The following is a 27,533-nucleotide window of genomic DNA, read 5'->3' on the forward strand; positions in this document are numbered from 1 at the left end:
GTTGGTGACGTTCGTCAATGGTAACGTGGTTTCGTACGGATCAGAGTATATTGTTATGAATGAAGATACTAGAGATCTACAGTGGCTACTTGGACTCTGTGAAGAACTACGCTGGGAGTTTGCGACTCCGGAGATTCTCGGCGATAACAAGTCGTGCATCTATCTGACTGCCAATACTGGCAAGCACAGCAAGTGCAAGCACATTATGAACAAGATCCACTTGGTGCGCCATCTCGTGGAGGACGAGCAGCTACGGATTCGCTATGTTGGCACCGACGACATGACCACCGACGCGATGACGAAGACGTTGCCGAAGGACAAGTTCGAACATTGCCGTGATGGTATGAAGGTGCCGCGCATCGACCTTCAGCAAGGCTTAGCTCGTTCAGTGGGAGCCAAACATCATCGCTGTGCGTGAATGCAAGCTACTACTACCAGTTTATGCATGCGAAGGACAAGAAGGAGGAAGAGAGCTGCCAAGGATGAAGCGTCGTGCTGCAGCGCAGTTAGAAGACGCCAAGGACATCGTGGTAAGCTCTAAAAGGTGATCATGTGGGAGTGTCAGCTGTGGAGGAAGAGCCAGGACTGCGTCCAGCTCCAACCTGAGGCTCAGGTGTCTCCGTGTAGGACGCGATGCTCGCGTCCAGATGCCGGACTTCGACGGACCATTGGCTGGCAAGCCGCCAGCCCCATCCTACTGCTAGCTCCTACGAATATATTACCGGGTTTTTCCGTACGCTGCTGCCCACTCGACAATCTGCGCCGCCAGGGGCAAGCAGCAGCACTCGGCATTTTTTTCCTGCTGGACTTTCAGTCCCTGCAACTAAGCGTTGTTACGACTACTTCCTATATCGTCATGGTCACCACTCGGAGCAACCGAGGAGCGACCATCACTCAACGAGGACTGGGACCTCGCGCAGCTTGGGCTTGGTTAGGTGTGCTATCAGCGAGGGGGTGGTGGGGGGGGGGGGCTGCGCTGGGCCGGTGTTGCTAGGCTCCTCAGGCGTAGGCCACCTCTGATTGGTTAAAAGCCAGCTGCAATTGAACAAATTTCGGTGAATGTAACAATATTACTGTACATGTATAGCTGTTATTTTACTACTGTACAAAAAGTTGCCCAATTCATGCATGGACCCTTCGACACAGACGGTAACAGCGTTGGTGCCGGCGCACGCTGTCGAGTACGCTGCCGCTCGTATTCTTCGCCACATTCTGGCGCGTGGAGCCGTACCTCTTTAACCCCCGAAAACCCCGCCAACGTCTCGGTAGAGAGCCGGGCGTGTCTTGTGGATGAGTCTTCGGCTTCCTGGCTGTCGCGCCTCGGTTTCCTCTTCGTGGAGCCACTTGTAGCACTTGGAGGAAGGCATCGCCTACGCCTTCAAGATCTTTGGAAACTCGACTCAGAGAACACTGCGGAACAGGCCGAGAGGCGCTTTCGTGCCGTCTACAGCGCGTCCGGTCAACTCATGACCGCTATTTTGCGCACTGAATGGCGCGCAATCGTGTGTAGCGGCGGATTGGGGCTGTGCTCTGCCACTAGCGCCTGTTGTGTTTCCGTGATGCTCTTCAAGCTGCTGACTGCCGCCATGGACCCCGAAAGCGAGCACAAATCCGTGCTGGAGCTGCTCTTACTGCTGGTGGGTATTCACGTATCCGTTATGCTGGCTGTGCTCTTCGACCGCCACGCGCGCTTTAGGATGTTTAAGGCGCAGCTGCGTGTTGTGGCCTCCATCCGTGCTCTAGTGTTCGCTAAATCTGTACAACGGCCGGTCAAAGGCCGTCACGGCACCAGCACCAGCATCGCTGCCATCGCCACACTCTACTCGTCCAACCTCGTACAAGTGAGCTGGCTGCTCATCCGGTTCCACGACATGTGGACGTCCACACTGCAGCTCTCAGTGCTGCTCTTCATCTTACACCGTACGTTGCAGACAAGTGCGATTGTAATTCTGTCGTCTCTGGCTGTTATCATTATCGGCCTGTCGGTACTGACAGCGCTCTCGGCCCGAATGCTGCAATGGTACACCAAGAAACGAGCCAAGACGCTGGCTGCAGTGAATGAGTGTTTTAAAGGCATCCAGTCCATTAAACTGTACGCGTGGGAAGACAAGATCTTGTCAAAGATAATGTCAGCCAGGAGGAAAGAGGAAAAGAGGAAGTTGTGGGAGGCGGCCTTTCGAATTCTTCGCTGTTGCTGTGTGTTGGAGGCACCAGCGTTCGCATCAGTGGCGATTTTCACGTCTCTAGCTGCTCGTGCAGGCTTCTTCTCACCTGCCACAGTGTTCACAGCTCTGATTTTGATCGACCATGTCCAAGTGGAATTGCACGGTCTGATTATGGGGATTCGAGTGCTCATCGATGGGCAGGTTGGACTGCGAAAGATTGACCATTATCTCCGATACTGCGAAAAATTCGCCAACGACACGACAGTGGAGACAGAGCCCAAGACGTACACTGATGGGGTGGTTGGTGGCTGTAATGGAAAACGTAGAGTTGTCAGTGGGATACCATGCTCCCACTACGGTTCTGGCTAATGTCAACCTGCGCGTGAATGCAGGGGAACTTGTAGTGATTCACGGAAAGGCTGGAGCTGGGAAGACAAGTCTGCTGACTGACTTTCTAGGTGATGTTGCGTGTGTGACGGGAAATGTGTATCTGTCACCACACTACAAGGTCGCATATTGTTCGGAGCAGCCATGGTTACAGACACTTAGCATCCGAGACAAAGTGCTTTTTGGTTATCCTTTCGATGAAGCCAAATACTATCGCGTGTTGGATGCGTGTTGCTTGTTGGAGGATCTCGAGAGTCTCCCGGATGGAGACGACACAATGATCGGACCGAAAGGCATCAACCTTTCTGGCGGGCAGAACTCGCGCATCGCTCTTGCCCGAACTCTGTATTCTGACGCAGACATTTATCTGTTAGATCGACCCCTGGCCAGTGCGGACGCTATTGTCCAAAGCGACGTGTTCCGAAAGTGTTTTCTAGAGTTATTACGCTACAAGACAATTATCGTTGCCACTCACAACCCGGAAGTCGTAGAGTCCGGTTTCGTTGATCGCTTGTGGTACGTCAACGAAACTGCTGTATCCGAGACGTGTCGTGGTGGACACACAGGAAAAACAAGTCGTCGTGCACGACGGCTTGCGGATATTCCACCTTGGCGCACTGGTCGCAACAAGGAGAAAATGGACGAAGAGTATTCCTCGTTTGCAATGGATGACCAGCAGATTCAAGAGGTTCGAACACGGTTATCTCGCCGTCGAACGGCGTTGAAAGTATCCTCCATTCCTAAGTGTGACCTGACCCGACGAACGGTGGATAGAGTTGCAAAGGAGATTTGGTGGCCGACTCGAGGACGGAATTCTTCTCTTATTGCTTGCGCTCTGTTTGTCGCATACGGTCTCGTTGATGTGGCAAAAAACTTGTGGTCAGTGCTGGAGTAATATGACCTGGACGTACGTTGATATGTGGAAAGCGACAGTTTGCTGAGTGCCGGAGCGTTTGTACTTCTACTTGTTAGCTGTGCTGTGATCTTCTACATGCTCTCAAGACGTGCCAAGAGTATCTTCAGCGACATGACCCAGTCACTCCTGCGTGCCCCCGTGTCGGTGCTGTATCAAACTCCAATCGGTGAAATTTTGGCGCGTTACTCGACGGATATGCAGATAATTGATGGATTGATGTCGTTTCCGTTGGTTTTTATGTTTCGAAGTACTGCGTCCATTGCAGCTGCTTTAGGGACAATGTGTTATCTACTGGGTACTACAGGCGCAATATTTACGGCCCTGACGGCCTACTTGTGCCTAGGAATGGTGGACAAGTGCCTCTTTGCTCAGGTGTACTCATTGAGAGCAGAACTTGAAGCGGCAGACCTGAATTTTGTGTCAGAAACGCTGGATGGAGCTGCCATTATCCGTTCGTTTGGAGCTGACCAAGTCGAGCGTGTTTGCTTACATCACGGTAAAATGGTTGACGATAGATCAAGAATCGCCACCGTTGTGGAAGTGTTTACACATTGGCTGTACATTCGCTGTAGCCTCCTCGTCGCGGTCTTTTTGTTCTGCTTAGCGCTTCTTCTGGCGCATGGAGGGCTGCAAGCGAGCACACTGGGTCTAATGCTTCACTGTATTTACAGTGTACAGCGTGACTTTGTCTCGTTCTCGGTGGGGATTCTGAACAGCTCGGTGAACATGTTCAGCATTGCCAACCTGAAGAAGTTCCAGCACATTCCGCCTGAAGAGCATGTCGAGCAGAACGGGGTCCAACGACGCTTAAGTGCTCCTCGTCAATGGCCGACGACTGGTGCTGTCGTTTTCGATCACGTATTTTTTCGGTACGAGAAGACACAAGAAGGTAGTGATTTGTCAACTTGTGCACTGAAAGACGTGACGTTCTCCGTTGCTGGTGGTGAAAAGATTGGCGTTGTGGGGATAACGGGATCTGGAAAGAGTTCACTGGCGATGGCAATGCTTCAAATGCACAGCCTGCCTTATGGTCGGATTCTTATCGATGGAGTAGACATTAGCCGCCTACAGTTGCGCGATCTTCGTAGCCGGATCTGTATCATTCCACAAACCCCGCTGTTCTATCGGTGCAGTATTCGCCGATATTTGGACCCGTTCAAGGAGTTTGATGACGATGCGTTGTGGGGAGTTCTTGCTAAGACGGGCCTCTGTGTTACCCCCGGACCGGTTACTGACAGTGGCAAAGTGAGCGAAGGAGGAGGCTACACTGGCGAGTCTTCAAGCCGAGTGATCGTGACGAATTTGGACGTGAGACTGGTGGAGAATGGAGAAAACTGGAGCATGGGAGAGCGACAGATGCTGGTGCTGGCGCGATCACTTTTGAAACCTGCTCGGGTTCTCATTTTAGATGAAGCTTTCTCGTCGGTGGACCAAGAGTGTGACAAGAAGCTTCTTACAGTCGTTGGGAAGGAGTTCGCGAACTCGACGATCTTCCTCATCACACATCGACTCGACCAGGTTTTGGGTTTCGACAGGATTCTAGTGATGCAAGATGGGACTGTTGCTGAGTGTGGCGCCGCAGAGTACCTCGTCACTGACCCTGATAGCGCGTTTTACGAGTTTTTGGAGACCACGTTGCTCACGTTTTAGCGTTTTGATGCTGTTCCGATACTTTTTAAGTTAAAAGTAGACGATTTGATTTATTATCTTGGTAATGAAGAGTTTTATGCTTAACTCACAGTTCAGTGCGTTCTGCCTTGACGTAGTTGTAGCTGCGGATGGACGGCTCCAGTTTCGTGACTACATCGTTTGGATGCCGCGTCTCGAGTGGAAATCTTTTGTGCAACCATTCCACCAGATATTGGAGAACTTCCTCCCTCTCAGGTTCTTCGTAGATCATGTGGTACAAGCCATCAAAGACTTTGAAAGACTTGTCCAAGTTTCCCATTCGTTGGAAGAATTTGAACGTAGCCTGCTGGTCCGATATGCGATCGTCAGATCCAGCAAGGAACAACATGGGGACCGTACAAAAGGAAGAATCCTCGTCTGAAACTCTCTTGTCCTGCTGGAGTCGAATCATGGCGTTGAGTGACTCGTGTCCACTGCGAGGAGTGATCATGTCGCTGCTGGTCAGAGGATCGTCCTGGTATTTCTCCAGAAAGTCTGGGTTTCGACTTCGCAGGTTGTGCTGAATCGCAGGAATCACTTTGGCCGTCGGGAACGCTGCAACCAGCGGCTTGGCAAACTTCCACTGAGCCCACAGCACCGGAGTCCACGTCACTCCAATACTAGCCGACGCCCACATAGCAGCGTGGAACTTGTGCTGACCTGAGAGCACAGTGTGGAGGCCAATTAGAGCTCCGAACGACGTGCCCGAGATAATCAGTGGCAATTCGGGTGGCGTATCGCGCTTCTTTTCCCTTCCATGCGGGTGACGAGGGTGGTGGTGCTTCCGCCAGTACCTAAGAGCAATCTTGTAAATATTAATCTTGGCGAATTTGACAAAGTCGTTCGTGTCGTCGACGAAATCATCGAAATTGCTGATGTGCGCGCGCGTGTTGTACTGATCGTAGTCACTTGCGCCGTGATTCACCAGGTCGTAGGTAATCACACCAAAACCTTCTTCGCAGTAACGCTCGTAGAGTTCTGTACTCCGTCGACAGTGGTCACCCATGCCGTGCAAATAGAGAATAACTCCACGCATCGCCAGCTTCTCCGGGGGAAAGAGTGAAAAGTACAAGAGCGACTGACCTCGGCGATTCTGGAACTTGCCTTCGAAGTGACGTGGGCGAGAAGAAAATTTCATTGCCTTTTTGCTTGACGTCGAGTCAGACGACGATCTTGGGCGTAAATCTTCGTCACTGAGCTTACCGGTAAGCGCATCCTTCAGTCCTCGACCGCTGTCTGATGAAGCCCGCGAACGGTTGGCGGAGATTTCCTCCTCCGACGGGAATCGACGACGGCTTCGACTCTTCTTTGCAGGTTTATTTGCAGCTGCAGTCAAGTTAGAGGACGATTTTGGGCGTGTCAGCTTACGCGGAGGAATCGAGTCACGTCGTCGGACAGAGAGCTTTGCACCATCCGACGATCCATCAGATGATGAAGGTGATGATGATAAATGAGCGGAGGAGGTCGATCGAGGCATTCGTGGCTTCGGGCCTGAGGCTGGTCTGGTGCCGACTGCACGGGGCTTCCAACCTCCCATTTTCGTCTCTGGTGTGGGGCCGGATGCAAGTCGGTCATCAAAGCAAGGAACCGGACGCGAGCGAAACGATTTGGCTATCTTGGTGGGTTTTTGCTCCGGCGTCTCCTTTGTTCCTTTCTTCGCTTGCTCGTCCAAGAGGGAATCATCAAAACACGATATTGGGCGAGACCGCATTGAACGAGCCTTCAACGTCTTCTTCGGAGGGCATGTCGTATTGGTTTCATCCACAGTAGGAATGGAACGAGTTCGTACCGAGTTCATCTGCCTTGCCACTGCAGACGTGATCCCTTTAACGGTAGGCATGGACGGCATATCCGCGAAAGAGGGAGTCCATGTTCGAGCCGATTGAGCTCGCAGAGGTCTAGTAGGCTGTTGGGAGGGAGCGGTGGCTTCAATAGCAGTAGTTGCTTCGACTTCCTCAAATTTGGCAACGGAACGTGACCGTGCCGAGCAAGCCCTATTCGGCCGCGCAGTTGCCTTGCCAGTTGGAGGTTTATTGGAGTTTGCAACAGGACGTGACCGATTTGGACTCGAGTCGGAGCTCGAAGACGAAGTGGTCGGAGATGTGGAGCACGAATCCACAACGGGGGGCGCCATTGGCGCGTTATCAAGACTCGAACGCTCCTCCTGGATGGCTGACATGGCGAGCGCATTGCGGCTCTGGACGCGCCGTATTGGAAGTCCGATCGGCCCTCTGTTGCTATTTGTCATCTTTTCAGAAATGGTGAGGCGCGGACACTTTGGTTCACCGAGAGAGAGCAGCATCACCGGATTAATTCACTCGAGCGGCCGACAATCGCGTGACTGGCTTCCGTTCCGACTTGAAGAAAGCCAGACGCTCTAGATGGTGTGTCTCGTTCAAACCTACGCATTCGCCTATCTTGGGATTGGCAGAAGGTGTCATAGGCAGGCAGGCATCTTTAAGAGGACGCGTAAAATGTCCACAGTACTATGAGCCCTAACTGCAGAGATAGTATTAATCCACAGATCTGTAAGCCCAGTAAATAACACACTATACTAATCCATAGCTGAATTGACAAATCCACTAGAAGATCAATCAATCCACCAAATGTCAGGTAATCAAACAAACTAAATTTTAGCCAACCAGTGACCGATTACACATCTCCGGAGATTGGCCGACACGCATCCAATCAAAATCTGCGGTAGGAAACGTCGAGACCAGCCACCGACAACGCCACCTGACTCCCCTTGCTCTCTACGCGCAGCACTCGTAAGCCCATAGTGAGTAGCTAGACGAAATCCTCTACCTACCGTACGGACGCTAAAACTACCTAATTATTGTATTTTGTTTGCTTGATTGCTAACAATGTATCTGACACAACCGCTTTAACGAATGGGAAAGCCACTCCCGTGGGCTATGCTGTATCGGCAGGTGTCGGAGGTGGAAAGCGAGCGTATTGTGGAAAACATGAAGCACGCGAAGAAACACAAAGTTACTGTCAGCAACACATCGATATGTGCCGTGTGTACGGATCCATCACCTCACACAATGCGATACCGGGTCTTCTCGTGCTCTTCAGCTACGTGTGCGGATGCGTGTGTCGCACCTTTAAGGTGTCGTTGGAAATGCAAGACGCTTGTATGCTGCAAAAGCGGCATAGTGAATATTTATGAGTTTGGTTTACACGAAGTGAAAGGAAATGATCCTCCTACTGGTGGCCTGACGTTGGAACAAAAGAAAACGGCGCGCCAACTAGCTGTTAACGGTCTTCAACCTGCTCGAATTCGAAACGCGCTGGCTGTTGGTGCCTCTGCGGAAAAAAATCCGCATCTCAGCAAGGTGCAAAGTTTTGTTACGTATTGCCGCAAGACTGAATTGAACAATACGGACGACTTGGATATTCTGGAGGAAGTTATCAGAGCAAAAGCCTACACTGGGCTAGAAGAAGAAAGCTCTGCGTTTTCGTTTTCGAGCAGCATGAATTGTAATGGAGACATCAATATTGGTGAAGGAACCGACACTAGCACATTTTTTGTCGGCTTCACTACGAGGACACTCCTAAAACGACTCGACCGTGATCCGCACAGTTTCATTTCGCATTTTGATGCGACCTACAAGTTGAACCAAGTGGATAATCCTACCTTTGTCTGTGGAATTTCTGACCATTCTCGTTCCTTTCACTTGGTTGCTTTGTTCGTCGTGTCACAACAAGAAGAGCGTCACTACGCGAGTGTGCTTGCATCCCTCCGAGCTATCTACGCTCGATTTTTGCGGAAGCCGATGGTAGTGCACTACATTCTTGGAGACGCCGACGGAGCCCAGTACAATGCGATGGCATCAGTGTTCGAGGATTGTGAAACAGAGATTTTGATGTGCTTTTACCACGTTATCGCAAAAGTTCATGAGCGGACGAGGTATCTACTACCCGGTAAGCGTAGCCTGGTTTTGACCGATATATTTGATATGCATTACGCAAGAAACGCCTCGGAATTTCATGCTAAAAAGACGTCTGCAGTGCGGCGGTGGCTTGCCGACCCAGATGTCGAGCGATTTGGAGAGTATTTTCTGCAGCAGTGGCTGACGGGAAAGTTTGTGAAATGGCAGTGCTTCCGTACGCCTGTTGGTTAAGTAACTACAAATAATCCCGTGGAAACGTTCAATGCCAAGCTGAAGAAAACCTACACTTTACGAGAGCGAATGCTAATGGGGTCTTTGCTTGGTCAACTTCAAGTTTGTTGTCGAATGGAGAGCGTGTCGGGTGCTGCATTCCATGAAACATCTACCGCTAGCAGCAGGCTTCGACGGCGCGCGACAGCTTTGCGCCGACAGCAACTGCTCGTTGAGACTCCATCCTTCGACGGCTCCAGCAATTTTGTACTTGTCGTTTCTAAAGCTACACCTCGAATCTACGTGAAGCCGACGAGGAAGTCGATGGAAGTTGTGGATGTGGATGTGCAACTTGGTGCTAATGCGGCTAGAATGGAAAGAGATGAACAGCCGGAGGAAGGATGGTCAGTGGATTTAACTACTCGCACTTGCCCGTGTAAATACTTTTTCCACAGAGGCCAGTGTGTACATCTTCTCTTCGCCTTTTATACAAGGTTTGGTACTGACCAACCTGGCAAGAGGAAGTTGTTCAACCGCAGCCGGCGCAACAAAAGAAAAACCTTAGAAGATCAGATCGCAGAAGCAGCCGAAGCAGACCATCCAAACGTGGACGTCCGATCCTTAACGGTCCTGCTTTATCGTTGTTGTAGACACACGAAATGAATGCTTGCTTGAATATACCATCACTTCATCGCCTTATTGCCTTCTTCTTGCTATGTTTCTTATTTTACGTATAGTGTCTTTGCGAGTTGAACACACGGACAGCCGATAAGGCTGATGATGACCTCGCGTGGGATTTAATTCCCATTAAAATGTAGTAAGCATATATTGTGCTCTTAAGCCGGTTAGTCTTGCACAAGGACGCAGTGAAGTCTGTTGGATCTACCCTCGCGTCTCCTCATGTCGATTTTCCGCCGTTCAGCTGTTGGTTTGATAGCCACAAAGATATCGTTGATGTCTCCGATCTTCACTGTGGTCTTGCTGCTGACGTCCACTTTGTTCCAGTATTACCATATTGTTTTCCTGCGAATGCAGTCTATAAGATTCAGTTGCTACGTGAAACGAATACGTACGCTAAGCCTCTAGAGATATTACTTTGAAAGTCTGGCATTACAAATCCCTTACTCTGACAATACGGATCGCTGACTCTGACAATACGGATCGCTTACTCTGACAATACGGATCGCTGACTCTGACAATACGGATCGCTTACTCTGACAATACGGATCGTTTTTTATTTAGCTTACAATAAACAGAAACACAAATTAAATTGTGTATTTAGTTATTCACTGTCCTGAGCACTCTCCGCCTCACTCTCCCACTCGCTCTCCTCCGCGCTTTCTGCTTCTCCCACCTCCCCACCCTCCTCTTCCTCGACTTCTTCTTCGCTTGCGTCCTCACTTTCGTCGTCGCTCTCAGCAGCTTCAGTTGCGTCGGCCTTCTGTGGAATTCCACGTACACGTACGTAACAATGCAGCCTCAAATTTTCCTCTTCAAATTCAGCCCCTGCATGGACCAAGTCTCCGCGGAACAGCAGGAATGCGCCCGCGTCGAGTGACAACAGTTTGCATTTGTCCATTTCTGCATAGACTCCAAATCAGCCAGGATAGACGTAGACCTGTGTGTCTGATTGAAGAGCAATAATGACAGACGCCTGATCAATACCCTTTTCCAGTTTCGCTTTGCTTGTCTCGAATGAAGGAAAATCTAGGTGGATGCCTTGGCGAAGGCCCCCCGGAAGTGATTTCAATGCGTTCCAAATAGACTTTTTGGTGTACCAATTTTTATCAGATCCTTCCACAATACCCTTCACTCGCTTGTATATTTTGTTTGTAGCCGGACCAAATGTAGCAATAGGAGCTTGAAGACGGAAATGGTCACGTTCTACTTCATACACCTCACCAAAAATAGGTCTGAAGTCCAGTTGCTCGATTTCCTGTTTAGCTTTCTCCAAAGTGTGAGGCGGTAGTCTTAAGTTTCCGACAAGGTAGCCTTCATTCCAGAATTGCGCCTTTAGACTGGCATCCATAATGACTGACACGTCGCCACACTTACTGGCCAGGCACACACGTGAAGGAGCACACAGGTCGTGTCAAGTCGTAAATGTGGTTGAGGTACTCGCCAGCAGAGCGGACCAACGGCTGTAGCTTCACGCGTCTAACACAACGCACGTCTGAAAGCAGCAGCCTCTTCACGACGAACAGCAAGTAGGTGCCGATTGCGAGGCTTCTTGGGGGCAATACTGACTCGTTAACCGAGTCTTCAAGGCTTCAGACGACGGAACAGACACCTCGGTGGCGTTTGGGCTGCAAGTGCGGCTTCTGGTGGCGGCTCAGACTCTTCTGGCAGTGGTGGCGGAGCTCGTGCTTGGGGGGAAGGCACTGCGTCGTGATTGTTATGAGCGGGTGGATTTGGACGGGGTTGCGGGCTGCTCAAGCGACGAATTGGGGCTTCTTTGGTAGTTCTCGAGTGATAAAACACTGGTTACAAAGCAGTACTTGGTAGTACCCTCGGAGGCTTAAGTACCAATGGTACTTAAGCCTCCGAGGGCGTCATCGTTTTACAGGCGATGACGTCAATATAACACTGCACTGGTACAGTACAATGTCGTCGATTGTTGTGGACTGTGGATCTGTCGGTGTGGATTATCCTTATAAAAACTGTGGATTTTTCATATTTCCTCGCATCTTTAATTGCGGGGTTTTGAAATTTTTGATTTTTGCATATTAATAGTACTGAACGTATTATGCGTATTACAGTCGTGCACCTCCAATTCGACACCGGTATCAGTCGATACCCTGCCAGATTTTATGATTACGCGAATCGGATGCGCATAAGTACCAATGGTACTTAAGCCTCCGAGGGCGTCATCGTTTTACAGGCGATGACGTCAATATAACACTGCACTGGTACAGTACAATGTCGTCGATTGTTGTGGACTGTGGATCTGTCGGTGTGGATTATCCTTATAAAAACTGTGGATTTTTCATATTTCCTCGCATCTTTAATTGCGGGGTTTTGAAATTTTTGATTTTTGCATATTAATAGTACTGAACGTATTATGCGTATTACAGTCGTGCACCTCCAATTCGACACCGGTATCAGTCGATACCCTGCCAGATTTTATGATTACGCGAATCGGATGCGCAACTACCTTTGCCCATCACCACCCTAGCAATTAACCTCAGCGGTTTTCCCCTCCTCGCCGAGGGATGACACGCCGCATCGATCTGATTTTAAATTTTGGATCGGACGTCTTCATACAAACACACACTTTGATTTTTACCGCCAAAGACAATGGGACATCGCCCTGCCTCCTACATGTCCCACAAAAGCAGTCTTTGTGCGAGAAGCACAAGTCAGATCCTGCATGCTCTCACTCCGAACTTGCTCGTTGGGCAACGGAGCGCCCCAAGCAGTAAAGCGCACTACCGTCCTGAGTATTCTTAAGCGGTCGGCGGACGTTGCCGCCTTGCCGGATGCCTATCGCGACCGGAAGCGCTGTTGCGCGCCCGCGATTCGCGCGTCTGACGCCAAGATTATGCAGAAGATTGACGAGTTCAAGACGCAGCAGTGGAAGAGGGGCTTAAAGATCTTCGAGCACTTGTTTCAGAATACGACCCCCGGGACGTCTTCAATATGGACGAGACCGCATTCTTCTACCGCCGGGAACCGCGAGGATCACTAACAGTGAACAAGAAAGAGAAGGGGAGGAAGCAGAGCAAGCACCGGATCACCGTGTGCGTTGCCACCAACGCCGATGGCACGGAGCAGCTTCCGCTGCACTTCATTGGTCGGTCTAAAGTGCCGCGCCCCCTAAAAAATTGCGACCTTCTAGTCGAAATTGGAGCTACCTACACAAATACGGCGAAGGCGTGGATGAATACGGTAAAGTACTGTGATTGGCTCTTGGCGCTAAATGAACGTATGCAGCTGGAAGAACGACAAGTACTACTACTTGTTGACAATACTTCGTCGCACAGCGACGCTTCTATTGAGCTATCCAATGTTGCTATTCGCAAGCTCCCGCCTAATACAACTGCCGTACTGCAGCCCATGGACCAGGGCATCATTAGGTGCCTGAAGAATGAGTACCAGAACAAGAAGCAAGCCGCGGAGCTGGACCTGTTCTACAAGGGTGTTCCTTACACGCCGGTCGACGTTTACTCCGCCATGAAGTGGTTGTCTGAAGGCTGGAACAACATATCTGCAACGACTATTAGAAACTGTTGGTGCCACACAGGCATCGTCTCAAAACTAAACGAAAAATTTTGTACTGAATTAACAAAACAAATATCAGTGCACTGGATTTGCGTTTGTTTTTTGCTGTACGTTGTGCACTTATGCCCTGGCACTGTTGATATGGTCCGCCCTGTCGAATTGGAGGTGCACGACTGTAATAGTACTGAACATGTACAACTGGGCCCCACCGCCAAATTTTTGGTTCTTTGTTTTATCCAACATGTACGGCCCGTATCAAAAGTTTACTGCACATTTGTGACAACGCTGTTGGGGAAACAAGCTTTTGTCACAAAATCAATATATGGACGTTATCCAGTCGTGATTGGTAGCTCGAGTTGAATGAAGGCAACAAAAATAAATACGCTGCTTCGATTAGTATTAAGCGCTTTAGAGCATGTACATGACTTTGTCATTTGTTAGTTGGGCAGTGAAACTGCCCTCTTGGTGATCGTTGTTATACTTTGGGGAAGAAGTTCAAACAGGAATCGACCAACAACATAATTTCAGGCTTCACTTCAGCCGCAAATGTATTACAACGTCAGACACACGGCTTAAGCAGCGGGTAGCGTTGTGATCCGACTCACCACAGTTACTGCATACGTAAGGTTTGCGTGGGATTTTACTTGCAGCTCTGAGGTCGACGCCAACCACAGCACGTATATCAGCGACGGTATCTTCATCTGCGCTAGAATTGTGAGCCGCTTGATAAGTTGAACTTTGCTCGTACCACCTATGCTTGATTCTAGACGACTATGGAAACGCCGCTTACCCCCCCCTCCCCTTGTCGCGCTCGGATCGCTTAGCCGCTCGGCCTAAATTGGTTTCAACTGGAGTTGCAAGGATTATAGTGACTGGAATCAGCTAAGAGGAAGGGTATTAGTAGGTTTTGAAAATGCTCAATCGTACGAGGTGACAGTGTACGCGTTGTGAAAGAAAGTAAAGGTACCGATACTCTTGGAACATCTATACAAAGTGGCAATAATGTGTCGACATGGTATTTGGAGATGCCCGCGATCTGAACAACGAGTATACGTTTTGGCGTCGAGACCCACCTTATACTCAGTGGTACAACCTTTTTTGCTGAGGACTGCCCGCTCCATCGAGAGGGTCGTTGATGGTGCCCTCTTCAATTATCATACTTTGCGTACAGGCTCAGCGTAGAGGATTGAATCGGTACTACTCCTTACTCGATATCTACCGACCAGTCCAAGATGAACGTTTAAAAGATTCATTGCTCGCAGGGTAATTGTTTCACTTTGTGATAGCCACTTCAACGCAGTAGCCTTCTTTTAAGGCAGTGTTTCTACTGCACGTCGACAGAAAGTAACAAGGGTCCCATACACGCTCTTATCGCACACATCACTAACCAGCAAAGCGTTATTTTCACCCCCTTAATCGTGCTTGCAGTACGACAGGAAAACAAAGGAAGTCCCCACCCGAAAGAATTAGAGTTCTGTCAATAATTACGTAAAAAACATCTATTTTGGATTTGGCGAGCCATTGTGTGACGGGGTCACACAGCGCCTTGCGCTAGAGGAAGTTGGTTTCCGAGCGTTTAGAGAACTCTCAGTGAACGGCAGCTCACAGGTCCTTTTTTGCCTAAAAAATCGAAGTGACCAATTTAAGGTAAGTTGTAAACTGAATATATTTATAGGTAGTGTAACGGGGTACGTCACCCTAAGTGTACCCTGGTTACATGAAGTGTGACACGTCATACTTCGGGATATTTGGTACAAAGTACCAAGGTCGTCCAAAGCCAACCATTGGTTGATGACATTGCATTTCTATAGGTGACTAATAGTTTGTATATTTATCTCAAGCTTAGCCTACCTTTAAATATTTTCAGTTTACAACTTACCTTAAATTGATCACTTCGATCCCTTAGGCAAAAAGGGACCTGTAAACTGCCGTTCACTGAGAGTTTGTATACTCTCGGAAGCCAACTTTCTCTAGCGCAAGGTGCTGTGTGACCCCGTCACACTTGGTAGCACTAGTAGTCAATCCACGCCACCGCGGGTAGACTACCTGAACCTCTCCGAAGCTCGTTGCCATGGACAGGAGCGACTTCTCCCATATGAACGACTCTCAGTTCGAGTCGGTTCGGAAGATGGCAGGCATATTCGGGATGGAGGCCCTGCAGAGCCTGGTGGTGTCAACACCGGCCGAGCAGCTCGAGCGCGTCAATGCGTTTGACGCGTACGAGCAGGGCCTCATTGCGCATGTGCGGGAGAACCTGCAGGCTCCGGCGGCGAAGGCAAATCCGCCTCACCCGAAGCCAATACGACTGAAGGTTAAGCCGTATGAAGGGAAGGAAGGCGAGAACCTTCACTTCTGGGTCCGAGAAGTAGAGCTCGCGATGGACGCGGCTCTGATCTCGACCGCGCAACTTCGTGTTGCTTTTGCACTCTCCAACTTTAGCGGCCGTGCTAAGAGTTGGGTGTACACACGGGAAGCAACATCCCCTGGATGTTTCACATCCTGGGCTCAGCTGTGTGAACAGCTCCGAGCCGCGTTCCTCTCGGCGAACTACGAGTACCGCCAGCGTTCGCGCTTCCTCTCGTGCAAACAAGGGAGGCGTGAACTGCACGAGTACGTGCAAGCGATACGGGAGCTCACGGCGTCCCTAGTGGGAAACCCACATAACGAGCACATCAAGATGACTGTGTTCATGAACGGCCTTCGAATGGGCCCCGCACGCACTCAGCTGTTCCGGGTGCAGTCAAACTTCCCTTGAAGAGGCGATTCAAGTGGCTCTTCCTGAAGAGTACAGCCATTGCCAGGCGCGTACGCCGGCCTCAGCGTGGCCAGGGAGTTCCACGTCGGCCCCCCATCGAACAAGCCCCAACGGACCAGTTCCCATGGAACTCGGGTGCGCCGAACAGCGTGACATCCGCTGCTTCGGCTGCGGGAAGATGGGCCACTTCAAGCGCGACTGTCCCGCGGAAAGACTCCGCAGACGGTCTTTCCCCAAGCCCGTCCTCAAGGGTCGCTGGCTGAAGCCAGGATCTCGGGGACAGGGGAACGCCGGAAACCAGTAGGGGCGGGGCGCCCTACTGGGGAAGAACTAAGTCTTCGTGATGGGTGCGCGGGTGGTGCGTACCACGGGGACTTAGCCCCTGAGAGTCTTCGCACTCTCGAATCGGCGAGGAGCAGCGGCGGGTTGCTCGTAGTACACGGTCGTGTACGGGGATACGATCATCCCTTTAGAATCTTGATCGATTCTGGGGCGTCGAAAAATTGCGCACGCCGCCAGACAGTTGCTCGTAATAGCAACAAGTTGTCCGATGCTTTGAGAGAAAGCAAGGACAACGGGACGGTGTCAGTGCGACTGGCCAACGGGAAGGTCATCACTGTTCCCAATGTCCAAGTGGATCTGGCCGTCAAGTTTGAAGACTTTGACAGCCTCGAACAGTTCACTGCTCTCAATATGGATCCATATGATACGATTCTGGGCATGCCTTGTGTGGTGTTGGAAATCCCACGTGAACTCTAGCTACAGATGTAGTTAGGATGTTCCCACAACAATACGTCTACTAGGATAGTAAACGATCGTTCGGGCGGACCTGAAGACCCCAGTTCTGCCCTTGCACCGGGACAAACTGGACCTTGTAAACTACTTATATAGGCCTGCCAGTAAAATAAGAGCACGCTACTAGCACGAGCAAAGCTAGCAGGTGTTTTGAATCCTCGTGGTCCCAACAGCAGAAGGGTACCAGGCACGGGTAAGCCTTTTACGAGATCACCGAGTGTTCAACACTCGGCTGGAAGAAATAAAAGGGAGGCAATTCAAGCACTCCCAGTCGTGCAAATAGGCAACAATAAGCCGTCACGTAAAAACCTCCCGATAGTAATCGGCTAATACACAAAGTCTCTTGGCCTTGCCGGATGAACCCTCGCTACAGAGCTTCGAGTTCACCGACAGGCATAACACACTCAAACAAGCTTGACCTGACGCTTACCTTGAAGCCGGACGTCGCTCTGTGTGCTTGAGTGGAAATTCTGTTCTGTATTTAAGCTTACCCTTTCGGGTCTATTCCTAATAAGAAGTCCTAATCAAGTATACAAATATCAAGTGAGCAATGATCCGTTATGGATCTTCTTGCATGCCAAGCGTCGTCTGCACTGTCGCATGAGCATCTTTAACGGTCCGCGCCCTGTCCCAGACGGTGAACGTGTCTTCCAAAGGTCGCTGAGTATTCCGCGAACTCATCCCAACCGCCACTGAGGGTTCGTACCGTAGATGGTCCGCTGAATGCGAATCCGGCCAGTCCATTATTAATAATAAGGACAGCCTGGATTCAGTGACATAAGGCCGTATCCGATATTTGTTGAAAACTCGGAGGTGACGCCGTCGAGTCCCTTGCACCTTGGCGTCTCCGTACATCACCCGACCGAGGGTTCGTCGCTTGAACAACTTGGGCGGTGTCACGTCTTTGTCGACGGGTGATAATCCGCAACCACGGAGAAATCACTACACCACAACTGCCCCTGTCGCAATGGAAGCCACGGTACTGGTGCCCGTTGTGACATTTCTTCATTCTTCAATTCACCATCTCGCCACCGTATGTCCAAGCGTTTGAATCGAGCCGTGTCCGACGCTTTTCAGCGTCTCAATCCTCGTAGACGTCGCGAACGTGAACAGCTGGAGGTACGTCAGCTCATCCTTCTCTTGAATCATCGGCACCTTGCTCATCATCTCGCATTACTCGACTTGTTTCTCAGGAGGGCAAGGCCGAGGGTTCGAACGTCCCTCAGTTTGCTACACTTCCTCCGACAGCGGCATCATCAACTGGTCCTTCGGCGCTTCCTGCCCCAGACTCTTCACTCCCTGCGGTAGCTCCTGCAGCACTCCCCGTCGTCGCTGAATCCGCGGAGATGGCTCCTGCTGCTCCTCCTGCGCCTGCTGATGGTACACCACCACTCACCGAAGATTCGCTGCGCTCTATGCTGGCTGAAAGTACGGAGGCATCGGTCGATCACATGATGACCTCGATAATTCCATACTTGACTGCAATGTCACGTCACCAAGTGCAGCTCAGCGTTGCGCCTCCTCTCCACGGCGATGTACACACTCAACGTCGCCTCGAGACTGCTGTTGGTTTCGATGATGTCCTCGCTGCATGTTCCACGACGTTCTCCAGTATCTCAGCTAACTGTTGAGGTGTCCCGCGTGACTTCGTTTGCAGTGGTCGCTCCGCGGTCGGCATTCATGTTTTCTTATTCTTAATTCACTTCCACAGCGTAATCATGTTCATGTTGTTCTTCAAATGCATATACAATTTGTTGTTGCAGTAACGTTCTTCGTCTGTTACCACAGGCTGCATCGCCCTGTGGACAGTTCATACGTGATCCAGTCACGCTAGTCTTTGTCCGCCACTTGCGCCATCTGCAGCCGATTCTCGCTCTTCTTGGCTCGCAAATAGTCGTACAGCAGACCTCCACATGACAAGTTTGATGATGGTTCCCAAGTTGTATCTTCATAGCCAACCCACTTGACTTTGAACTCGCGTACAGCACGCTCCGTGCTCGTCGTTAGTGGTGTTCTGTCGTCGAGGATGGCCTCGACTTCATATTCACCGGCAACTTGGTCTGGTTCCCAGCTGTCCTCAGGCAGTAGTTCCTCATCGAAGTCGAGTCTTGCTTCATTAGTCGCGTCTAGTACCAACCGAGTGTTCGGTCGACTGTTGAACTCGCTGACAGCCTTGAGTCTCGACACATGCACTACTGGGTAGAAGCGATACCCACTTCGGTCAGGCAGGTCCAGCTCATACGCAAACTCTTCCATCTTGCGCTTGATCCGAAAAGGTCCATGCCATCGGTGAGCTAATTTCTTCGTCAAGCCCGGTTTGACGCGTTCCATGTACAACCACGCCCGGCTCCCAATCTCAAAAAGAGATCTCGTTGGAGCTCTTGCAGGATCTTCCATCTCTTCCGAAGCTTCTGGAGGGTTCGCCGAGTGTTCGTTTCCACTTGGTTGAGGTACAGCAGCTTTTTCCAGTCGACTCAGGGCCTCATTATGCTTTTAGCCCTTCGCTCCTTTTCTACAGCCTGATAATCTTTGGCCATAGTGAGGGCGACCTCATGTTGTCGATTGATCTCGCGCCGCCACGCCAGTGCGTCAGACTGCTTGCCGAGTCCTCGTTTGAGTGATGACGACATTGCCCGCAATGTCGACTGCGCATCCCAACCATGAACGAGGTAGAACGGCGTTTCCTTCCTCGTAGTGTCTTGAGAAGTATTAATAGCAAATACTAGCTTCTCCGCGATTTCGTCCCAATCTTGCTGTAGAGGGTCTTCCGCGTACACCCGTACGGATACCATCACCGACTTCACCGAGCGTTCCTGATGTCCATTAGCCTGTGGCCGATAGCTCAAAGTCGCTCGTGATCTTGACCCATCATCTCTGCAAATGCTTGGAAAACCTCGCTCATGAAGCGTGGGTCGCGGTCGTGCCTTATTAATGATGGGGCTCCGAATCGTCGGTACACACATTCTTCGAACACTTGGGCAACACTCAGTGCAGTCGTATCTGACATAGCCTTGGCAATAACGAATCCCGTGAACGAGCACTGAAATAGGAGCAACGCCGTGTTGCCCCTGCGAGATTTCGGTAGTGGGATCACAAAATCCATCGAGACGATCTGGAAAGGTCGTTCGGCTAGTACGTTGCCAGATGAGTATCCACGAAACTGTGGACGGCTTTTACTCGAGCTGCAATCTGGACAGGACTTCACGTGCTTCTCCACGTCTGCGTACAAGCCGATCCAATAATAATCGGACTTAACGCGGTGGAACGTTCTCACCACACCTTGATGTCCTCCTTCCAGCGAGTCGTGACAGTTTTGCAGGACCTCTTGAATCATCGTTGTTGGTACCACAAGCCGCGGCTTGGTCTCCTCTTGCCAACCGTGGTCGTACCGACGATTCAATCCAAGATAGTGAAGCACGCCGTCTTCTGATAACACGAACCGGTCAGCATACTTCCAGGCATCTCGAGCTTCTTTGTAACTCAGCTCTTGTGCTTGGCCCTGAAGCACCTTCTTGATGTTAAACCACTTCTGTTCCTCGTCTTGTGCCACTAGTATCCGTCTGCGTCGCTCCCGCTGTATCGCTACCGGGTCAACATCTTCCGCATCGGGAAATGCCGCTGGTACAGTCTTGTGAGGATGGTCTGGCAAATCCTGGCCGATTGAATCTTCGGTGGACGTCTCTCGTCGTTCTTCATGCTCTTCTTGAGCTTTGAGACATCCTCCGAGTGTTCATCTGCAAACCTGACGCGTTTCTTGGCTTTCGTCTGTCGCCGAGTCATCACTGCTATATTACCATAATCGCACTTTGGTGAGCTGTAATCAACCACGAAATTTTCGAAAGTTTTCCACTTTGAAGACTCGCTGCCTGACAGTACATGTACTCGACGCTCTGCTCCTTGTGACGAAACATCTACCGAGTCTTCATCCGGCTCGTAGATCATTTCCTGGATGCGGTTCAGCGATGCCAATTCCGACTTGCGAGTTTCAGCCAAGATTACCCGACTGACCTTTGATTCCAGCGCTTCAGTGGCTAACGAATCCGTGGCCGCGTTGTATTCTCGTACAACGTGAAGATATTTAACTGATCGAAGCTTGGCCGTGAGCTCCTTGTGAGTATTCAGCAGCGCTAGCAAAGTTTCCTTCCTGCATGCGATCACCCCTAGTGATTGTTGAATCGCGAGCCTTGAGTCCCCAACGATGACTAAATCCTCGGCACCGTGCGCAATAGCAGCCTTGACACCGTTTATCATACCTGTGTACTCTGCCTCATTCACCGTGGTAGCCGAGAGGTAAGCGTTTGCAGCAATCACTACCTTCCACTCAGGAAGGCTCCACAGCACCCATGAACAACTCCCGTAGCCACCGTACTTCTCTGTCTTCGCTGATCCGTCAAAAGACATGACGAATCCGCTGTAATTACGGGAAAGCCTGGCGTACAGCAACGCGGGGTCCATTCGAATAGTCGGGGAACCCTTGTTTGGAGGCGCCACCGGCGCGAGCGAGTCTTCCAGGTCAACGAAGCTCGTGATGCTTGACTGCAGTAGCTGCGCAAAGGCGACATCCTTCTCCTTCACGCGCTGCACCTTAAGGTGCCACTGCGATAGCAGCACTGCGAACTGGACCGCGCGTCCGAAGAGAGACTTCGACTTATGCACCCACTCTAACGTCGAGAATCGTGTATAGACCATGTAGCGTCTTTCCTGCCAGCTGGACGTAACAGATCTTCAACAGCAGAAGTAACGCCAAAACTTCCTTCTCAGCAGGATGGTAGTTCATCTCGGGCCTCCTTGAGCACCCGACCGAGGAACCGTACGGGGTGTAACTTGCCGTCATGTTCTTGCATTAGCGTAGTGCTCAACGCCCATTCATTCGCAAAGAGCATGACGTGAACTTCTTTCGACCGATCGAAGTGCCTGAGGATGGGTGAATGTGAAACACTCGTCTTCAATCTTTCGAAGGAATGACGTGCCACAGAAAGGTCACCTTCAACGACAAAGTCTTCATCCTTGAGCTGGTACAGCGCCGCACCGTAGACCGCGAAGTCTTGAATGAAGCGGCTGTAGTAATTAACCGCTCCAAGAAACGACTGCATGCCCTTCTTGCTCGTTGGAAACGAAAGCTCGGTGATGGCCGCAAGCTTCTTGGGGTCAGCTCTGATACCTTCTGGCGAAATTTTATGCGACAGAAAGTCCACCTTGGGTTGGCAAAAGATGCTCTTGGTGAAGCTAATGCTGATCCGACACTGTGCAAATCTTGCTAGCAATCGGTCCAGCGTCGCCAGGCAGCTGTCGAAATCCTCGCCACCGAAGCAAATGTCATCCACAAACGACCGTCGACCAAATACAAGTACCAGCGATGATTCGTCTGGCTCCCCGTTCGTAAACATGTCAGCGACGGGGCTGTTGACGAGTTGTAGTACAGGGTCGGTCTCTACCGGTGCTTCGCGGTCTGCCGCGAACTTCGTTTGAAACGAACCCTCGGCGCTTGGCCCACGACGTTCCTTGGCCTGTTCTTCAGCTAAACGCATCTTCTCCGAGTATTCAAACCAACCTCCTTTAGGCTGAACGAACCCCCAGAGTGCGTTGTCAATCATACGTTGGTAGATCATAGGCGCGTTCTTTAACCCAAAGGGCATGCGTAACCACTCAAAATGTCCTAGTGCGCAGACGAACGCCGACGCTTTACGCGCTCGCAAGGTCATCATGACCGCCCAGAAGCCGCTTGCTGCATCCAGCGAGCAGAACCATAGGTAGCGCTCGAGATCTGTTAACAGGTCGTCGACTAGCGGCATTGCATACTCCAAGATCGCAGTGATAGCATTCACCATCTTGTAATCAATGCAGAGCCGGATGTCCAGCCCGTTCTTTTTCATCACAATCACGATCGGCGATGCCCATGGACTGTCTGAAAAGACGATCAGTCCTGCACGCAATAAAGCGCGCAGCAGCTCGTACAGCTTGCCGAGAAATCGTAGCGGCACGCGCCGGGCACGCTGTTTAATTGGGGCGTGCCCCTGTGTGTCGATATCGCATACCGCTCCGTAGGCTGGCGGCGGCAGTGCGTTACCACTAGCAATCAGGATGTGCTCGTGGTTCTTTAGCGTCGCGACTAGACGTTCTCGGCGTTCAGTTGACAGCTCAGGATCAGCAACATTAGGCGCAGTGTAGTCAATTGTCGTGTTGATCTCTTCGGTCAGGTCCGGCAGGAATGCCAGCTCCTTCGCGTCGTCGTCCAAGCCAATGTTGTTAGCTGGGTGTTCGTAGAAATCATTTCTCGTATCCTCCGTTGCTTCATTTCCCTCGGTTGTTAACACTCGAGCAACCGAGATGTATGTTCCCGTCCAACGCCGCTACGGATTCTTCCCTTGACTCAACATTGGCATCCGCTTTGATTTCAACAGTCGGTACTTGGTCCATCTCCTTCCCATCCTGGTTTCCCATCTCTGGGCCATCTGCCGAGTCGTCGTTCGCAATATTGAATGCGTGGGCCGCCGACATATTGGGTTGTTGACTTTTGTTCCGCTCCTCGTTCTGCCGCTGTCTTGACATTTCGGAATCCGCACCAATCTTGCAATGAATACTCGGTGCCGTACTCAACACCTTCTGCGCGATGCCTGTATCCTCTGGATCAACCACCGGTGGCTCGTTCGCAGATTTGGTGACACACAAGGCCGGGACAGCTTCGTCAAAACGGGTGACTCCATTCAATCCAGTGCCGTTGCTTGTCGCTTCCGTGGTCACCCCTGACTGGACACTAACACTCGTTGGCGTATGTACCACGTTCACCGGTCTCAGTAGTTCGTGTGTACGCACTACCGAGGCTTCGTTCGCGTTATTGCCTCCGCCATGGGTTGTCGTGTACGTGTCCAAAGGTTCTGCGGAAGGCTGACCGTCGGCCGAATCCCCGGCTGTCACCCCAGACGCCAGACAGGCTTCCACTCGTTCACGTTCTTCCAGGATCAGTGCCCAGCGCTCTGCACATGTCAGACGATCACTAGAATCCACTAGCGAGTCTTCTAGAGGTCGTGCTAGCACCCCACCGGGTTCTGGGTAGTATGGTCGATCAACTGCTGAAGGCTGAGTTGCAAGCCATTGTTCGTAGATTTCGCATTCACGCTGAAAGAGCTCGCGGACTCTACAACCTTCGTAGGCCAACACTTGCCAGTCTTGGTACTTCTTGGACTCCAGACGCACATAGCCGTCACCTCGTGGCAAATCCCCATCTGGAATCCACATCGCGATCGCGTCGTGTGCTGGTAGGTACACAGTTCGATCAGACACGTTGGTCAATCGAATGCTCTGAGGCCGTCCACGTCGAAACCTCGTCACTGACGGGATTAGCTTGTTCGTTCGACGAACCCACAGTACGTGTTCTTCCAGCCCGACTTGACGCTTCGCTAGTCGATATTCTCGCCACTCGTGCGCTTGAATGTCCAACCGCTCGGGTGGCCCGGCGTTAACATGGGAGCCGTATTCTTCGCTGTCGATCATGTTCTTGGTCTTTATCAGCGGGATTTGGACTTCGTGCGGTAATTGCGCCGCGCCGTGGAGCAGGTCCAACCGGATCCCAGCTGGGATCATAAAGTCGGTCCCGAGTACCACGTCGACGCCTGCACTATGCGCCATTACCCACATCTCAAACTCGTACACCATCTCCCATCCGAGCGTAATCTTGACGCACGCTCGTCGCGTCGTAGACACCTTGCCTTCGTTGATTCCTTAAATGGCAAGGCGGCGTCCGTGATCAGGTACATCTCGGAGTCGCAACTTCTTGGCAAAGGCGTCAGTGATCACACTAACGTTCGCTCCTGTGTCGAGGAGGATCCTCGTTCGCTGGTCGTTCACAGCGCCTTGCACCAGAGCTCTCATTCTGATCCGTCGGTCGAATTTCTTGGCCGACCACCACCCCTGTCTCTCGCCAGGGTTCAACTTCATCATCTTGGAGTGACCCTTGGGCTCGTCTCGCGCTGCACTCGAAACCAAGCCGAGCGAACCCTCGCTGGTGCCCTCATCAGCATCAGCACACTCCACTATTTCTCCAACACCTCCACCGAGGATTCTACTCCTCTCCTTTTCATTTTCCGTCGCGTTCACACTTGTTACGTATTTATCAGGCCATTCACTCTGCCCCATGAAAGCAAAGATACACTCTGCTTCCATTGAAGGCTCGGTTAACTGTGGCAGCCCGATAGGGACCAACCCAGGTGTAGTTGGCGGGCTGCCTAGTTTAAATGACGTTCTTGAACGACGGCCTTGAGCTCTGGCGTGAGTTCCTCCTTCGTGCCTTTGGTGCGCACAAATTTGGCAAGGTCTTGGAAGTTGCGGAAAAGTTCGCATTGTCCAGCATCGTGGAGTTGTTTGCAGAACTTGCATCGCTTGTTACAGTAGTGGGCGGAGTGACTCATGCCACCGCACACCGCGCATGGTCCGTACTGTGGGCGTCGGTTGTCGCGGTTGAAGTCACGTTGACCGCGTTGGTCCTGATTGAACCCACGGTCACCACCTCGGCGATCTTGATTGAAGCCATTATCGCGATCAGGCATGTTTCCACGTGGTTGACGGTTGTCTGAACGTGCGTAGGTGCCTTCAGCAGCTGCACGGCGCTCGTTTTCGTTAGCAGCGGCGAGGTATCGGTCGTTTTCATCCAATGAGAAATCACCATCCGTATTATCGGGCTGAAAGTCGTTGTACGCATCTTGGACATTGTCGTAAGCGTTCGGATCTTCGTTTGAATACTCGTTGCCTCCTTGAGCAGCTTCACGACCTTCTAATTCAGCTAGTAGGTCGTCCACCGTAGCTTCAATGAGTGTCACTCTTGGTTTGTTGCGGTTGTCATCGCGGCGACGGTCATCACGCCGGTTGTTGCGGGCGTACCCATCGTCGCGTCGCGTATCACGACTCTTAGAGTATCGGTACTCACTGTCACGCTTGGCCATTCTCTCCTTGCCCTTGAGAACATCTTCGATGATCTCTTCGAGCTCGTGAATGTCGGCGACTCGAGCGTGGTAGAGACTCTCCGCTAGCTTGTCATCGTCGCATGTTGCCAGGAATTGCTGTACGTGTTCTTTTGCGTCGCGACCACTCTTCTCAAAGTGTAGACGGGCGGTCCGAGCGTAGCCGTTCAGCCTGTTTATGTAGTCGCACAGATGTTCATTTCGTTCCCGCTTGGCGGAGTAGTAACGCGACAGTGCCGTCTGCGTGAACTGCGAGCAGTAGTAGCGGATATACGCATCGCTCAGCAGCTTCCACTTGCGCTTCGTCTTCTTCGGAAGTTGACGGAACCAATGAATGGCTCCGTCTCGGAGACTTAGCTCAAATGGAATGCACCATTTATCGGCATCTGTGTGGGTTCCAGTCATTTCATAGACGAGCCCACGGAGCCACTGCATACAGTTCTCGCTTTTGTTGCGAGAGCCTGAGAACGGCGTGATGCGATCCAGCGGTTGGTGCGAAGCCATTTCAATCCTCGGTGTTGGGTCCACGTCGTTCAGCGTCGCTAGCTCATTCATCTGACGCATCAACTCGAGTTGAGGATCTTCCTCGTCGAATGTACGCACCAAAATGTTATCGTCACTGGACGAACCATCGCTGTCGACTTGACGACGTCCGGCACCACCTTTGGAAGCTCGCGCACCGCCTCGGCGACCGAACGAACCCTCGTTACTTGCGTAAACACGTTGCATACGGCTCTCCGAACGTGGCGTAACCATGTGCGAGTCTTGAAAGTACGGTGAAGCTTCGGTAGTGCCAAAGGCACCACGCTCAGCTCCACGCTTGGTCGGAGGAGTACGAACGAGTCGTTGGGGCGTCGGCGGCTGTGGAATCTTAGACGGATCTTCATCTTGAATCATCGGTCGACTCACAGGCTGCTTTCCGGCATTGATGTTAACAGCGCCAAACGCCTTCCGAAGCTTCTTCTTCCATTTCTGGAGAGCAGCTCCGGCTTCATGTGGACTCCAATCCTGGAGCGACATCGTCGATGGGTACGTCTCGTTCTCGAAGCCCAGCGACAACAGTAGCGAAACTGAATCCTCGGCAACTTGGCTAGTCGAAACCGAGTTGACTGGGTATTGAAGTTCCTGCGCAAGCGCAGGCCAGTCGGCTTTTTTCTTGGGGATGGGCTTGAACAGCTGCATCCACTCATCATTCTGCATCAGCGCTTGTACGCGGTCGAAAACGCGCTTGGCGGCTGGTGTATCACCGTTGATAGGTGGGCGAGGCGCCTTCAGCAGTGCTGAATGCTTTGCACTCGCCACCGAAGGCTTAGAACCCTCGGTCCCATCGTCATAATCATCGTAGGCCGGTTCCGGTCCCGCAACATCATCGAGCTCATCGGCGAGGTTCCTCGAAAGGGACCTGGTCGCCCCGCTCAGCCCCGATGATAGCGTGGCCGTCTCCGGCGTCGCTGCGCCTGTCTCTGGAGCCGGCGTCTTATCTTCGTAATCTTCATAATCGTGGGCGTCAGGACCGATGTCCGCTTCGTCGTCGAAGCTCACTGAAAGCTCGGTGGCGGCTGCAAA

At 51.5% G+C, this 27,533-nt stretch overlaps 2 protein-coding genes across 2 annotated transcripts; one reads left to right on the forward strand and one right to left on the reverse strand.

Moving 5' to 3' along the window:
- Positions 1-1,124: 1,124 nt before the first annotated feature.
- On the forward strand, positions 1,125-5,118 carry PITG_18853 (ATP-binding Cassette (ABC) Superfamily; the record flags this gene model as incomplete). Its single annotated transcript, XM_002997238.1, has 3 exons — positions 1,125-2,429; positions 2,494-3,428; positions 3,495-5,118. 3 exons carry the CDS (start codon positions 1,125-1,127, stop codon positions 5,116-5,118), a joined length of 3,864 nt encoding a protein of 1,287 aa, XP_002997284.1.
- An 85-nt stretch (positions 5,119-5,203) lies between these two features.
- PITG_18854 (serine protease family S33, putative) lies at positions 5,204-6,351 on the reverse strand (the record flags this gene model as incomplete). The annotated part of the gene is made up of 2 exons (XM_002997239.1): positions 5,204-6,240; positions 6,291-6,351. 2 exons carry the CDS (start codon positions 6,349-6,351, stop codon positions 5,204-5,206), a joined length of 1,098 nt encoding a protein of 365 aa, XP_002997285.1.
- Positions 6,352-27,533: the final 21,182 nt, after the last annotated feature.

Source organism: Phytophthora infestans, genomic scaffold, assembly GCF_000142945.1.
Source record: "Phytophthora infestans T30-4 supercont1.80 genomic scaffold, whole genome shotgun sequence".
Taxonomy (NCBI): Eukaryota; Oomycota; class Peronosporomycetes; order Peronosporales; family Peronosporaceae; genus Phytophthora; species Phytophthora infestans.